General features: G+C 43.6%; 3 protein-coding genes across 3 annotated transcripts; all 3 read right to left on the bottom strand.

The window, feature by feature from the left end:
- Positions 1-370: 370 nt before the first annotated feature.
- On the bottom strand, positions 371-2,177 carry LOC124665811. The gene is made up of 3 exons (XM_047203184.1): positions 1,641-2,177; positions 1,276-1,501; positions 371-625 (listed from the first exon to the last, which is right to left on the bottom strand). The coding sequence occupies exons 1-2, from the start codon at positions 2,010-2,012 to the stop codon at positions 1,277-1,279; spliced, it is 597 nt and encodes a 198-aa protein (XP_047059140.1). The 5' UTR covers positions 2,013-2,177; the 3' UTR covers positions 371-625; position 1,276.
- A 3,345-nt stretch (positions 2,178-5,522) lies between these two features.
- On the bottom strand, positions 5,523-10,257 carry LOC124661314 (eukaryotic peptide chain release factor subunit 1-3). Its single transcript, XM_047199179.1, has 4 exons — positions 9,997-10,257; positions 9,090-9,194; positions 5,943-7,386; positions 5,523-5,856 (listed from the first exon to the last, which is right to left on the bottom strand). Exon 3 carries the CDS (start codon positions 7,354-7,356, stop codon positions 6,043-6,045), a length of 1,314 nt encoding a protein of 437 aa, XP_047055135.1. The 5' UTR covers positions 7,357-7,386; positions 9,090-9,194; positions 9,997-10,257; the 3' UTR covers positions 5,523-5,856; positions 5,943-6,042.
- A 3,812-nt stretch (positions 10,258-14,069) lies between these two features.
- On the bottom strand, positions 14,070-16,038 carry LOC124663214 (pentatricopeptide repeat-containing protein At1g08070, chloroplastic-like). The gene is made up of 3 exons (XM_047200939.1): positions 16,003-16,038; positions 15,872-15,918; positions 14,070-15,810 (listed from the first exon to the last, which is right to left on the bottom strand). The coding sequence occupies exons 1-3, from the start codon at positions 16,036-16,038 to the stop codon at positions 14,076-14,078; spliced, it is 1,818 nt and encodes a 605-aa protein (XP_047056895.1). The 3' UTR covers positions 14,070-14,075.
- Between the last annotated feature and the right edge of the window lie 233 nt (positions 16,039-16,271).

Here is a 16,271-nt window from a genome sequence, read left to right as displayed (position 1 = left end):
CAAGATCAGGCGACAGAGGATAGCAAACAAAGCCACGACAGCTGCCTTATTCCAAAAGAAAAGGACGGAAGATAGAGGTCTTACTAGCCAATAATTGACGCTGGTCAGCAAACATTTTTTTTCCAGAACATAATCTGAACATGGCACTTATAAAGGAGAGGAAGAGAGAATTTTAACAGTAGGATGATATGCATATCTAAGTGTAGCAACGTATTAACAATTTCTGGCAGTAATTTGATTTCAACATCATGTATCGCTATCTTTTAAACTCAAAACGAAACTCAAAATTTTGTGCAGAAATATCAACCAGCAGCCAAGCAATGCCTGGACACACCTCAACACAAAGTATCAAAATGACTAATAAGCAACAGAAACAGAGTGCAGACCAGTTTCTCCGGCCATTCTTTATTCATTCAGTCAAGCACAATGTCACACTAGCAAACTGTGTCGTGTATACTCTTGACATAGGGTTAAATACAAGTTCTCTATGAGATGTATTTGTTCTGAACAAAAGAGGCGTGAACATTTACATGTAGTATTTCACTGCCCAGTACATCTTCAACATTGAGGACAAACTGATAGGAGCAGCCAAAAGAACATTGTGCGTGCCATTCCCATCAGTATTCTGTTAAAAATGAAAGTGCAGCTAAGTTAAAATTCAGTGGAAGAACAGCGGTGTTCTTAATTTCATATAGCCAAATATAAGATGTGAGGTTGAACGGTTCAAGCACGTGGCATGACATGGTTGTTCAAGGAACAACGCAGAAACATTTTAGCAGAGATGCACAGAACCATGAATTGTCCAGACTGAAATGAACATGAAGTCACCAGCTTACTAGTGACGAGTCTACAAGTAACTAAGAATGGACAATTCATACTCACTCCGTCCCATGAAACATGTCTCAACTTTGTCTTAATTTGGGTGTATCTAGACACTAGACACATGTTTCATGGGACAGAGGAAGTAAATCTTTCTAATCAGAAGTCCTAAGTATCTTTGCTTTTTGTACCAGATCTCAAACAACACTGCGACAACACGACTGTAGATAACTACACTGACAATCTTTGGTAAATCCTAAAGCATTTGCACTATAGAACAGACACTGTCACACTATGTATCTGCCACTCCCTTCCTGAGTAGTATATTAAGTATTCAAATACGTATGTGTCTCACATTATAATCACAAGAACCCTCCATGGTCATACGAGATAAAAACCATCACAGAGATTTGTTCCAATAAGAAAACAGGGGAAACATGGTTAAACTGTCCGTACCTCACGAAGACAATCCAACCTTCTTCATGACATCCTTAGTTCTTTTCCGGAGCCTCATGAACACAAAGACTATGCAAGCCAGCACCCATGGTGGGAAGTTGAGGTTGCCCAACTTGGATTCCTTGAGCCACTCGGGCATCTTCGCCTCCTTCAGTAACACTGCAGCTACCACTACCATAGCGCAGAAGCTGATCATCACCTTCGTGATGGGCTTCACCAAAGGATCCTAATAAACCACCAAAGAAGCCAGCACGTCTTATAAAGACTTGCTAATACTAGCAAAGCAGCCTTCTCATCCAAATAATACTAATAACCAGGCAAATATCAGGATACAGAAAGTCAGAAACTGAGGAAAATTTGACTACCTTGGGTTCGCCGTCAAGGAAGATGGTGGACTCGGCGGCGTAGGGCAGGAGGGAGCGGCCGTTGCGGGGGTTGAATCGGATGGCGACGCCGCGTGCGCGGGAGGCGGGGTCGAAGGCGAAGACGGACTTGAGGCCGTGCTTCTCCAGGATGTCCCCCACCTCCAGCTGGTCCTGCGTATACCCGCCCAGGGGCGACCGGAACACGGCCACCGGGCCCCGACCCCGCCGGAAGAGCTGCACATCCACCCCCGGCGCCGCCGCAGCCGACTCGGATCCGGGCTTCCCGCTCTGGGCAGGGGCCGGGGACTCCTCTTGGATGGCGTCGTCGCTGGCTGCCGGCAGCGCCGCGTTCTTGTCAGCTTCCAGCTCCATTGGCTTGTTCGATCGGGGGGTTCAGGGGAAGACGAAAAAGGAATCCACCAAATCTGGTATTCCAACTATCTCCTGCGGTCGTGCCCCGTTAATAAAGCGAAATTGGGCTGCCAATTCGGTTACCAAAAAACAGAGATGCAGGCTCTATGCTAATATCTTTACAAGCCAGAAGCCAAACAATAAGGTCCAAATTAGGGATTAAGTATATTTTTTACGGGATTTGCTATTCTACGGGCGTCCTCTAGCTAGCTAAATCGGTGGATAAACTTTGGATGTTCGATCAAAATCACGTGGCTCTAGACAATCTTGGGCTATGTCATCGTTTTTAAAGCCCACCCACCTCAGATGCCGACTGAGCCTCATATGGAACCCACGTGTCACTCAGAGGCGACGCCAGCTGCTCCCGACCATTCTAGAAACCCCGCAATTTCTTCTATTATGTCTCTTTGTACTTCTCCTCGTTAGCGAGGGTGGAAGTGACTGGTCGATTTCGTGGCGATTTTGTCCATTTTTGTGCTGGATCTTGTTCGAGTGTAGATGATCTTCGACTTACACTTCTCCAGCCATCCCCTAATGTAGCAGTTGCGTTGATTCTAGTTGATTTTTGGCACGGGAATGACTGCTATTTTCAATGTTATGGAGGATTATCGACCGTGTGCAGCGATGTTTATGTTGGATTATCGAGTGTGTTGGGGAGTCCTTTTTGACGGTGATTTGTTGGGTTTTTTTCGAGCGCTTACTTAATGTTCGTCAATTGTAGTGTAACTAGTCGTGTATTATGAATGGAAACATCCTTCTTCCCCACTAGCGTTATTATTTTAGGGCTGTTCCTACATGTATATCTGCAACATTGTTTATTTTCATGTCGATGTGAAGGAGATTAGTGTTTTTCCTGATGTTCTACCCGTGCATGACCAATGTTGTACCCGTGCATGACCAATTATCAGAAGGGTGTCGTGGTAACAATGGAGCTAGATAGTTTCCTTGACATTAAGTGCAACTATCTTCGCAACTGCCTTATCAACTGGCTTTCTAGGTTATACGACAAGAACATCCCAGGATTAGAGACTACAAACTGACAGAAAACGGATATATGCATTGCATTCATGCATAAGAAATCGAGGAAAATTTCCCGTTTTTAATTAAAATGGTTAAAGTGATTGAAGTTTCACTTGAGTTGATGAAATTAGAGTATCATCAAGTTTGCGCGATAAACCTCAATATGACCTTTGCTATAAAAAATAGGAAATGTGATTTGATCTATTGGGTAGATCAAATATTGATAGAACTAAAATGCATTGTTTAAGGATCAAATACTAGATCTTTCAAAGATCGTATCATGGTATTCCTTACAACAACTTACAGATAAAATTAAGGTGCAAAACAAATAAGAAGAAATAGAATAACAAAATCTTTATCTATATAGTTTTCATATTTTTATCCAATATCTATTCTTACCATGACCCACATGCTATTTTCTTAAACCAAAGTTCTTGAACCCATGTCAAGGAAATCAAACAAGTCCTACTATCCAGTCTTGAACTATTCTATTCTTCTTTATCCAAATCTATCTTATCAAAACACATCACAAGGAAGAGAACTATACCCATTCAAGAGGTATTATCAACTATTGAGTTGGAGATTTAGGATATAATCTAGTTTACCTAGAAGTTGGAGAATTTAACTTAAACTTCAAATTGAGCAAAACAATTATCTTAACCTTAATTAATACACATGCAACCAGGAGACTACAACCATTCGTAGAAAAGAATTCCTATGAGAATTCTTACGGAATCCATTGGATATAGTTGATAAGTAAGTTCTGTTAGAGAAGAGGATGTTATAAGATAATAATGTAGTACAAGTTATACATTAGTTAACCATGGATCTTGACTAGCCAGCGGAACCTAAGGCTATATGATCTAAGATAATTTGTGAACATATTATAAACACTAACACTAGCCATGCTTATGCAAGAGAGAACAAGTTAAGTGTTATACCCTTGTTATTTGAGCAAGCACTTAACCTTCAAGGTGAGAGCCATACCTCATCAGTTATGCCTTTGGGTAGCTAAAGCCATGACGCTCTCATAACTAAGTTTTGATCCATAGATGTTCATATAATAGAAGTAGGAATAATGCCATTGGAGATAGATCCCATAGGGATATCACCTTTAGTGATGATATTCATAACTATATGGGTACACTTTAGTCAGCATATAGGTTTAGGAATAGGAGACAATGAAGGCGGAGTAGTAGAGAAATGATTTGATCATGTCAAGTACATGATTTTGCTTTGATGGATAAAGATGAATGAGTTATCTAGTTACTTTATCTACAAGCAACATTGATGTTAGGATAAGGTTGTTCAAATGACTTTGAGTAATGATTATTTGGTCATGGTTGAGATATCCTCTATAGGCCTATCTACTCTCACTTGTTGAGGATGAAAGTTGCTTATAAAATTAGGCTTTCTCTTCCTAGATGAATCCACGGGAGAAAGCAAGAATGGAACACAAAACAGCTTAGAACACATATCATCTTGACCACCTCTTGGAGGAATCGATATCTTCCTAGAGAGAGGGAGATAATCTTACCGAACTCTCTATCTTTGTCAGCCCATTTGGAAACCTATTCTGTAATGCCATTCCAACTTATGTACTTTTCACTATAACTGTTCTCCGGTTTTGCTAATATAGTACAAATAGTTTGCTACAATGTCTCCGGCGAAATCAGTTTTTGCTACAATTGATTTGTATTTTTGCTACAATAGTATAAAATATATGTTGCCACTAGGTCTCCCGCGAGAGACTCCTAGCAAAATCAGTTTTGCTACAATGGTTATGTGGTTTTGCTATATTAGTACAAAATTGTTGCTATGATGTCTCCGGCAAGAGTTCTCCGGCGAAATCTATTTTGCTATAGTAACATGATTTTTTTTAATGTAACGATGTCTCCAACGAGGTCAAATTTGAATACAATAGTATATTATTTTTGCTACAAGGATCTATATGTTTTGTGGATGAAACTTTTTTTTGGCTATAATCACGATTGATTTTGCTGCATTCCCGCTTTTATAGAAACAAAAGCAAGATCTTGGTGAAATTAGATTTGTTTCGAACTGAATCGCTTTTTGCTTCATTTGTGCTTTGGTGCATTTTATGAAAGCAAAAAGTGGGATTGGGGCCAAGGACGCCCTGCGCTCCATTAAGTACTCGAACTATCAGCGTCTACACTGGAATCACGTGCCTATACATCCTCATCCTCAAGACGAGGACGAGGCCTGGCCACCTGAACCGAGCATCCCTATTCGACGCGTATTGATCGGTCAATCAACAAACAAATACAGTTACCAAGCTCCAAAATTTCTCAAAAATGCAAACAAAGGGTTGTCATAGATCAAATAGTTCAATCAGGATTAAGTGGAACCACAGGACAAGCAATTGAGAACACATAGATATCAACTTCGGCAGATAGGATGATCGGTTAATGACTCAGTAAAACAGGAAAATGAGTACCAAAAACAGTAGTATCTTCACTGCAGAAACTGCCAGAGTACAACGACTCTAGTACACAGTAAGGAAAATAAGTATTTGCACGAGTGCACTGGTTCCCCAACCTAAACACATCCTAGAATTCAAAACCTGGAACATTGAAAACTGACCGACAATAGACAACAACTGAATAGAGAAGCATAAGGCAGCAGCTAGCTATCGCGAGTTTTATTAGCCTTTTAAGTGTGGTGAACTTCTTGACACATTACTGCCACGATGGTATCTCGACCATTTGGTTTTGAACTCCTTCAGCATAGGATGAGGCTGGCCCACGCCCATCAATCTCTAGATCTGAAACAAATGGGAGGAGCGGTCAGACGAAATATTATGACACTAAATAGCAGACAAAAAATCAGGTCAAGGCAAAATGTGCATACAGCTGCCTTCAAAGTGTTCTCGCGTAAGCAGAGCAAAAGCGAGCTGTTGCAGCTGTGGCGTCCTTCCATGGGCCAGCTGAGTCATTTGATTGGCTGATTGCTAATCAGAGTCTTCGTACAAACCCTCGTCATCGGAAGCCTCATCAAAAGACCGAATGTCTAGCTGATAGCGCAGCATACCACCAATGCCACCAAATCCTCTACAGAACTGAGATCCCTCCTGTGATTTGTTAGTGACAAACTCAAGCGAGCAACCAAACTTCTTGTACTCGTTAGCGAACCATTCCAACAAAGAGATTTTTTCCTGAACTTCCAACTCAGCATTAGTCTCAGCATCGCGGAAATTACTCTGGTCCGCTTCCTGCTCTTTGTTCAGATGTTTGACAATAATTTCCCCAGAGACACTGTGCTTCAGCGCATATCTGTTGATATCAAGATTCTCCCACACTATAAGAGTCTCAACAGCACCCATTTCAAGAGCCTTCAGAGTGTCATCAACACCAAAGACATATTTTCCAGTATCTTGACTGATCTCTTCAAAATACTTGCCAATTAACTTCTTCTCCTGTATGAACTTCACATTTGCTAGAATCTCAGCTGACAACTCAATAGCTTGGTTGAAACCATTCTCACCACCGTAAGAAACATCAACCACATTAAGTATCTTAACTTGAAGTCTCTGATCAAACATATCAGATTGGCTCAGCTCTGTCTTGAAATCAGCAGAACCAGCAAGAATTAGTCCAGAGACATTAGGCTGACTTGTAGCTGGATTGATGAAAAACTGAGTAGCAAGCTCAGCAGTTTTTCGGACATAGTTATGACGCTTTTCCATCCGAAGACGAGCAAAACGTAAAGCTGACTGCCCTCCTCTACCATGCTTCTTTGGGAGATCAACAGTGAATTTGTGAAGCACCTCACGGGTATTTCCACTCAGTGTGCCAAAAAGAGTGCCGTTACCATCCATAACAATGAAGCCAAACTTGTCATCAGATTCCAAGAGCTCATTTAAAGCCTCAGTGTGGAATTTGTTATCACAAAGGTACAGCGACACATTTATAGGCTTGAATGGCTCAAAGTCAATGGTAACTTTCTTTTCCTTTCCATCATCAGTAACAATGGTTCCAGTGTAGAGAACCAAACCATTGGGAGGAACTCTGTTATAGAGCTTCAGCCTCTGCTGAGCTGAGGTGATGGCACCCAAAACAGATTGGCGATTCACTCTACTCTTAATATTTGAAGCAGTACCATACTCATCGCCTAACATCTTTGCCACTCGAGCAACCTGATCACGTGGAGGCATAATAAGAGAGATCATGCTTGTGCCATTGCCTCTAGCTGATTCCAGTGCCTTTATTAGCTTCTTAATCTTCCAGATTTCAATGTTTCTATCAGTTTCCTGGCTCTCAGACATCTTGTTAGATCCTGGAGGAGACTAGTTCACCTGTAAACAGTCAAACACGCACACCAACAGAATATGAGGGGCTTGAAATTAAAAAAAGAAATCAGCTGCACACCCCATAGAAACGATTGTAAATGAATCAAATGAAATAGGAGAACTCGATCAAAATATTGACTGCAGATACTGCATAGACTTAATTGTTAGACCAAAGTTGCATTAATGATACCCAAACTGGGCGAGCAATTACGGTCCAAAAAGAGAAAAAGAAATGATAGCCACAATCACTAACTACTAAAACATTGATTTGATTGTGGAAGTGAATTTACAGAAAACAGCATACTTTTAAACACAGTACCGACTGTGAACTATGACAGTCTAGTAATAATAAAGCATTCTATGTTAATATGCATGTAGTTCCGTTCTCAGATATTTGAAAAGAATTTTGCAGCACAGATAGAACAATTAAGCATACAAGGAAAGGTTATTGGCTTGTTCATATTGGAAGTTCTTTTTCATTTGGGAAAAGAAAGTTCAAGCAGATAGATAGTCCCACAATAACTGAAGAACATACAGAACCACACTCAGTAAGTATCTTAAAAGTTCTCCAGTGAAAAAATGATACCAAGTATACAGTCATCAAGCTAATGCAGAGCAAATATATTAAAATTGGCTACACATATCACAAGTCAAAAAATCTAAAAGGAAGCAAATCATGTGCCAGCCAACATAGTGAAAGTGTGAAACACAAATTTATGCTCATATTTTATAAGGACACTCAAACTCCATTGATCTAGTTAATACTTGATATAGATATGACATATTAATTGAGCAGTACTATAAAATATGAGCATAAAGTATTCTACTTCGAGCTTGCCTAAGATCCCCTCTATCTTAATGTATAGAGATCAAGTATTAACTAGGTCAATGGAGTTGGAGTGTCCTTAAGTCTGTCTATGACATCAATTGAGCAGTACTATAAAATATGAGCATAAAGTCGTGTTTCACTATGTTGGCTGGCACATGATTTGCTTCCTTTTAGAATGTGGCAGAGAATAGTAAGAGATCTATAAGCTAGTGCTAGCACAACTGGAAGCTAGTGCACTACGAATTATTATGAAGAAAATAATTCTTCAGAGATGTAAACCTCGAAATTTCCACAAAAGAAACTAACAGGGGACGATCATGCCATACACATGGAATTATTAATACAGAAATGGATTAATAACTGCAGCACACTAGTTGTGATGATGCAATGTAGCTGCAGCACATTCTTCAGAGATGTCCAAAGAAAATAATTCTTCAGAGATGTCATGTGAATCGTGCTTGCATAAGTGAATTTTTCTGTGTTGTTCCGGTCGAACCAATCAATTATATGCTATTAGATGCACTGCATGCATCCACTGCACCTAGTAGTGCTAGCTTTGGGTCAACAAAAAATATAGTCTGTATATACGAGTAGCTTCTAGTACTGCGGCGGCTTAGAGAATTAAATCTTTGCTTGACTCAAACCAGCCGATAAGCTCTGCTGGTACTACCGGTAAAGACAAAACTCAAAACGTCCAAGCAGAAATGCACAAAACAAGCAAATGAAGAACTGTTTGCATAATTAGTTCGGCTCTACAACAGCTAAACTTAATCAACTATGACTACAAATTTAATCCAATAGAACAATTTGACATTCCTTGCAATAGTAGACTTCTTTCCAGATACCTATAGAAAAATCAGTGCACTACATTGGAGCGTACCTGCAACTCGAGGTTTTCCTCCTTTCAGATCGTCGAGCTGACTTCCGGGACAATTAATCCAGCGACACTTCCGGGACAATTAATCCAGCAAGGTGATGGTATCAACTGCACCACAAGGACACGACAAAAAAAAAATCAGTCCTTGCACAATGGTCATATCTACAAGGGCAACAACCAGACAATAAGCTAGAAAAAAATATTACACGCACGGTTCAGTTGCACACCAACAGCAAAGCAAAACAACATGGTACGCGCATGGAGTGATTCATTATTTCAAATACATAACTCAGGATAATACGACACTAGCTCCAAGTCTGGCTTCTTCTAGGTCCTAATGCTGCTACTACCCCATGTCACCGCAAGTCAAATCTAGTACACATATAAAATAAGTAGATCCTCAGGAAACCGTTCAAATTTGTAAAGAACCACTCACTAGCACTGCCAGCCTGATTGCTAGCTGTCCATGTACACAAATCTTAATCCAAAACACGAACAGGGAATAAAAAAAAAAGATGAAGATAAGATGAACATGCTACATGACAGTCCTAGCTCAAACATTGTTAGAGCTTATAATAAGGCTACAACCGTGTACCTACGTACTTTGTTTTGAACAGGAAAAAAATCAATCATATTTATTTGCAACTTGCAGCAGGTGTTACACATGAAACAATCAAGAATTATCAGCAGCCTAAATACAACGGCAGATCAAGCAGGCACGAACAGCTAATAGCCTAATGCCAGCATGACCAGCTAATAGCCTAATAAATCAGCTCACGTTCTCGATCTCGATCTGGAGCAACAAGGTTGAGCTGTAGCGAACTTTCGGATCTGGTTCAACGAGCTCTTCAGTGCGGGAAAAGGAATGAAAGGGGGGAAGGAATAACGTGGAAGAGGTGAAGGGGATAACCTGGGTCGCCTGACCACCGTCGCCGGAGGGGAGAAGAGCCTCGAGGTGGCGTATTGGAGCTCGACGGAAGGAGGATGGAGGCGGAGTTGAGTTCTGGCGAAGGAGGACGCGGGCGGAGGAGACCTCGGACGAAGGAGGAGGGCTTGGGACGGAGGCGGAGTGGTTGCTCCGGTCGCCGGAGGAAGGATATCGGAAGCGTCGGACCGAGCGGCGCCGCCTCTCTATCACGAGACAGAGCGAGGGTTTCGTTCCGTGGTAGCTGTTTTTTTTTTGCTTTGTTGAGGATGAGGATGCTTTGGGAGGTGCTATGCACCGAGCTGATCGGTAGCAGTGAACGCACCGCGCGCGCACACACACCCCCCGGGCGTACATGGGCTCGGCCCATTAAGTTAATCGTCCGCACATCCCAGGCGGGAGTACTGGGCCGGGCCGGTTCAGTAACTTTTCTCTCCTTTTCTTCTGCTATTTCATTTATGTTTTGCTGAATATGAATAAATTTTGAATCTAAACTTTCTAAAAATTGAATAAATTTAAAATTTGAATATTTTTCGAATTTGAATATTTTTGCATTTGAAATATTTTGAATATATTTCAAATTTAAACGGTTTTCAAATTTGAACATTTTTGAATTTAAGCATTTTGTTTATATTTTCGAATTTGATTTTTTTAACAGATTTCAAATTTGAACGGTTTTCAGATTTGAATGGTTTTCAGATTTGAACGTTTTTGAATTTAAACATTTTCTCAATTTGAACAATTTTTTAAAATTAAAATTTTCAAATCTGAAAATATAAACAAAACAGAAAACAGAAATAGAAAATAAAAACAAAAAAAGGAACCAGAAAAGAAAAAAGAAAAGGAAAATCAAACTACTACAGGCTAAACACACACAAATGGGCCTGGCCCAAACCCGACCAGGAGATGTGCGGTGGCCGGTAGCCACCGACCTGGTCGGTGTATAGGTTTTGCCCAGTGCTTCACGTGCCTGGCACACAAAGGCCCGTTGACAGACGGGCATGCAACGTGGCTCGCCTTCAAGCCCGAGCATGGTACAAGAGGTAGCCGTCGTGTCAATTTTGGCACGCTACTATTAACTTACAAATCGCGCGCACATTTTCGGTCCACTGCTATTTTTTTTGCAATTTTTAGAAAAAGCTAGGACAATGTCTAGTTGTCCATGTGATTTTACACAGAACACCCTAAAAACCAAAAGAAAGCAATCGAATCCTTGTTGCCTCCTCGTGGAGTTCACGAGATCTAGGAGAGGAGAGGAGATGGAGAAGGGCGTCGGAGGTGCGCATCGGAGCATAGCGTTGGAGGTGGTCGGTGTTGCCGGAGAGGAGGTGGTCAACATCGTCGATGAGGCGGTGGTCACCATCGTCGGGGAGGAGGTGGTCGCCGTTGCCGGAGAGGAGGTGGTTGTAGTCGTCAGGGAGCAGGTGGTCATCCTCACCGAAGAAGACGTTGGAAAAGTGAAAGAGGAGGAGGAGGGGAAAGAATGTGGAGAAGGTGAAGAGGAGGAGGAGGCGGCGGCGGAGGGGAGAAGGTGGAGAAGTGGAAGAGGATGAGAAAAAGGGGTGGAGAAGTGGAAGAAGAGGAGGGGATAAGGTGGAGAAGTGAAAGAGGACGAGGGGAGAGGGTGGAGAAGTGGAAAAGTGATTCTTTTTGAAATTTTTCAGATTTGAATTTTTTTCATCGAAATCTTAAACCTCAAAACGTACTGTTTTCCTATTCGATTTTTTGGATTGTAGAAAATCGGTAGACAGTCGTAGGTGGTTGAAATCAAATATAAATTTTTTTGTAGATACATTTCATATAAAAAACTTTTCATCATGCAAAATCTAAAGCCATTTTACCGAAACATGGCACCATTTTGCAAAATAGTTCAATTCATGTTTGTTAATTTTCTTTAAAGTAGACATAACACATGCCCATCTCGAATGATTTTATTTTTTAATTTTCTAACTTTTTTTCAAAACTGATAAAGACGATATCAATCTGGGGCAGGGTGGGTGCAAATCCTAGAAATTAGCAGTAGCATGCCAAAACAGGGCGGCACGCTACTATTAAGGGTTTGGGTGCCTAAATGGAGCACGCTACTAACAAGCTGATTAGCAATAGCATGTCAAAATAGGTACGCTGCCATAGTTCTTTTATTACTCCATCCGTCCAGGATAACTAGGCCTCCTACGAAAATCATCGCAACCAAGGCAGCAGCTTATTGGCGTTGTTTCCTGGAGCCTAAAACTGCCGATTCCACCAGTCAGCTGCAGTTTCGATAATTTGGCAATAAAAACCCATAATTTCGGCCATGCAAAACGTCGCATCGATGGAGCAAAAAACCCGAAAGAGATCCGCGCGAGTTTTAGTCCATGCATGCACAAGCTGTTCACACAGAGAGATTGAAGCAAGCTGTTCACACGGAAAGAAACGGCTCGGGAGAGAGAGAGGAAACGGTGGTGGAGGGGATTAGCCATAATTAGGTCCAGTGATTTAGGAGCAATTAATTCTAACAGGCCTTGTGGAGGTGGAGTTTCTGGACAAATAGATTTCCACTAGAGGCCTAGTTATCCTGGACGGAGGGAGTATCAACCATCTCTACAACTTAGAAATCGACTTCCCGCCATCGGAGGAGGGGCTGTACCTGATCCAAGCTATCAAGGGGTGCAGCGGCGGCAGCGTACCACCGGCAGCATCGGGCTCATCTCGATATCGGGATCCAGAGGACTTGGTTGTTCCCGCAAAAAAAAAAACCATTTCATAAAAGAACACTACTTGAAACATCTCACGCATTCACGGGCTCAACTAACCATTTAACACGACGTCACAATTTGACTCTTCAGTGGCTAAGCTACCCTCTTGTAGCTTCACACCTCTATACACAGAACAATTGTGTAATTAAAGCATATACGTACCAAGAGAATTGAAATGTACGAAGTAACCATAACTGCCCGGAGTTTAATATCAAACCACTGGCAGCACAAGATTTATTTACCCTGGAAAAGGGCTCAAGAACTGCCATAAACATATATCTGCTCGTCAACCACTGCACATGATCAGCAACCAGCATAGCACGAAATAAAGGATGGGGGCATAACCAGAACAAAATTCCCTTCCCCATCTCACCTTCGACACATCTCAGTCTCACAGATGAAGTTTAGCACCTGAAAATCAATCTTCATGAAGCACAAATAACATCCCCGGCGACTAAGATTAAAAAAGTGTATGTCAACCATGTCATTTACAGAAAAATAAGAAATTTCTTCATCAAACTTTAGGACTGCGATTTCGGAATTGAATGAAATCATATGAAGAAATGATGAGAATGCAGAGTTTGCATTATTTGAAGATCTGCTTAATGGACAAAAGTCACTGTTATTAGATTCTGATCGCTATCCAAAATAGATGACATAATTACACCCTGTTGACAGAAAAAATACCTACCTGCATGATCAAAGTATTTCGATGCAACTCAAGGTTGCACTCCATATATCATGATCATCAAATATATACACAAATAATAACGTTGCAGGTTTATGGAATTCCAATGATAGTTCTTGATTGAGAGTCATGAGGATATATTACTGAACAGCTCCACTGTTTACTCTACCACCTAGAGTCATTTATCAAACACACTGAATATGTGAGGACATGTCTAAAAAAGGATCGGTTCAAAACTACACTGGATCGACTTGTACACATACCTGTAACCTGAATCGAGAGATCGTTTTGGAAAGAATTTTTCAGGCCATTGTTAACTTTGATGCCCCTTTGGGAGATAGGAATTGACATCCGAGTCCTTGCTTGTCAAGATCGAGCATCTGCAGGAGCAAGAAAACTGCAATTGCCTTCATGCTGCGGACGGCAGTGCTGCATAGCTTGCTAGCCCGCTGGTAGATCAGGGAGGATGCTGGCGGACGGAGGGATTCGAAGCAGGAGTCGAAGGCGATGACCTAGGGATGCGGCCAGCAGGCACGGGAACCAGCCTTAAGCTAATTGAATCAAAACCAAAGCACAAAACACAATCTACATTCTACTTCTGCTATGTGAGGATCAAGTCATGGGATCCATAGTGTTGTTCAACAAAACTGTGAAACTAGCAGGTCGGGATCTGAGTCGGCTCGGTCCAGCAGCAACCCCAGGCTGTCGACAACCTCGTAAATCTCGGCTGATTTCGGGTGATATGTGTCTTGCACCAAGAACTTGTGCACCTCACCGTCCAGCTTTATCCAACTGTAGGCGGACAGCTTCTGCACGTTCTTGCTCCTCATCAGGTCCCTTATCTCCCTCACATCACCCCAGAGACCGGCATCGGCGTAGATGTTGGACAGGAGGACGTAGATCGACGAGTTGTCGGGCTCCATTAACAGGAGCTTGCTCGCGGCGAGCTTGGCGAGCTTAACGTCAGCATGGACTCTGCAGGCACTGAGCAGAGTGGTCCATATCACTGCATTTGGTTCGACCTCCATGTCACAGACGAACTTGTACGCCTCCCACAGTCTTCCTGATTTACAGTGGAGGTCCACTATGCATGCGCAATGCTCCACTTGAGGGGAAACACGGTGTTTCCTTTTCATCTCTTCGAAGAATGACATGCCTTGGTCTATCAAGCCAGCATGTGTGCACGCTGCCAGCAGCGCCACAAAGGTGATCTCGTTAGGCTGGACCCCGTCCTCCTCCATCTTTTCATACAAGCCGATCGCGTCTTCTGCAAATCCGTTCATTGCTAGGCCTCTGATCATGGAGTTCCAAGTGATGACCCCCTTTTGCTCCATCCGGTCGAAGACACCTCGGGCTCGGCCGACATGCCCACACCTGGTATACATGTCGATTAGTGCGGATCCTAGGTAACTTGTAAGTGGCAGTCTTTGGCTCTCGGCGTAGTCCCCAATCTGCTCTACTAGTTCATCAGAACCCAACTGAGCACACGCAGACAGCACGCCAACAAGTGTCACTTCATTTGGCCTGCAATCGGTTGCCTTCATCCTCTCAAACAGCTCTAGAGACTCATGTGGCCTGCCATTCTGCGCATAACCGGCAATCATAGTGCTCCATGCCACGACATCTCTCCGCGACATACGGTCAAACTCCTGACGCGCCTCGTCAATAGCCCGACACTTCACATACATCTCCATCAAAGCAGTGTGCACTATCACGTTCTGCAAGTCCTCCTCCCCGACCAGAGCCCGTACCCGCTTTCCAGTATCAAGATCACCGGACTTGGCACAGATCGAGAACACCGTCGTGATGGTGATAGCATTTGGCCTCGCGCCCTCGCCCAGCATCCGATCAAACAGCGTCAACGCTTCCTGGAACTCTCCGCGGTGAGAGTAGCACGCGATTATTGAATTCCACGAAGCGGACGTCCTCCTGGACATGCCATCAAACAGCTCCCTGGCCTTAGCCACATCGCCGGCCTTTGAGTATCCGGTGATCAAACAGTTCATCGGTATCGGATCCTTCACCGGCATCTCCTCGAAGACCCTCACGGCAGACCCCATGTCCCCGATCTTGGCGTAGAAATCCACCAGGGCCGTGTGCACAAAGACATCGCCAAGAAGGCCGCGGACAAGCGCGTGGCAGTGCACCTGCCTGCCCTGGCAGGACGCAGCCGAGAGCGCGCACGACTTGACGACGAGCGGGACGCAGCCGGCTGGGACGTTGGCGCCCTTACGGTGCATCGAAGAGAGGGCCTGGAGGAGCTCCTGGTGCGAGGAGAGCCTGGAGAGCGCCGAGAGGAGCATGCCGCAGAGCGCCGGGGTCGGGCGCGGCACCGCGTCGAACAGGTGGCGTGCGGCGCGGGAGGTGCTGGCGTCGGAGAGGAGGGCGTGGAGCGGTCGGGTCTTGAGGAGGCAGGCCTCCATTGCTGGCAGTGGGCGGCGCTCGGCGGGAGAGTTGGGGCCGCGGCGGCGGCGGGAGCGTTTAGCGTGGGTGTTTGTTGCCTCGATAGGGTGCGGCGGCGGCGGCAAGGCATGTCGCGCTGCGGAAAGGTGCGCCTCGGCTCACTTGTTCAGTTATTACAGTATATGGCAGTGCAGACATTGTCGCGGCGACCTCCGTCCGTCGTGCGCGATGCGGGACGGCGGCAATGCTTTGGGTTTGGGAAAGCATCGGCGAGGGCGCCGCCGGCCGTGCTTGCTCGCTGGGGACGGCTCCGCTAGACTGCTACTAGTTTTTTTTTTTATACTAGACTGCTACTAGTTGCTATGGCCAAGTAAATCACACCTCAGAGATCAGGTAGATATGTGCACAGTAGCAACTAAAAATTGAGAACA

Source organism: Lolium rigidum, chromosome 6, assembly GCF_022539505.1.
Source record: "Lolium rigidum isolate FL_2022 chromosome 6, APGP_CSIRO_Lrig_0.1, whole genome shotgun sequence".
In the NCBI taxonomy this organism is placed as follows: Eukaryota; Viridiplantae; Streptophyta; class Magnoliopsida; order Poales; family Poaceae; genus Lolium; species Lolium rigidum.
This window is presented reverse-complemented; position numbering and strand designations above follow the sequence as displayed.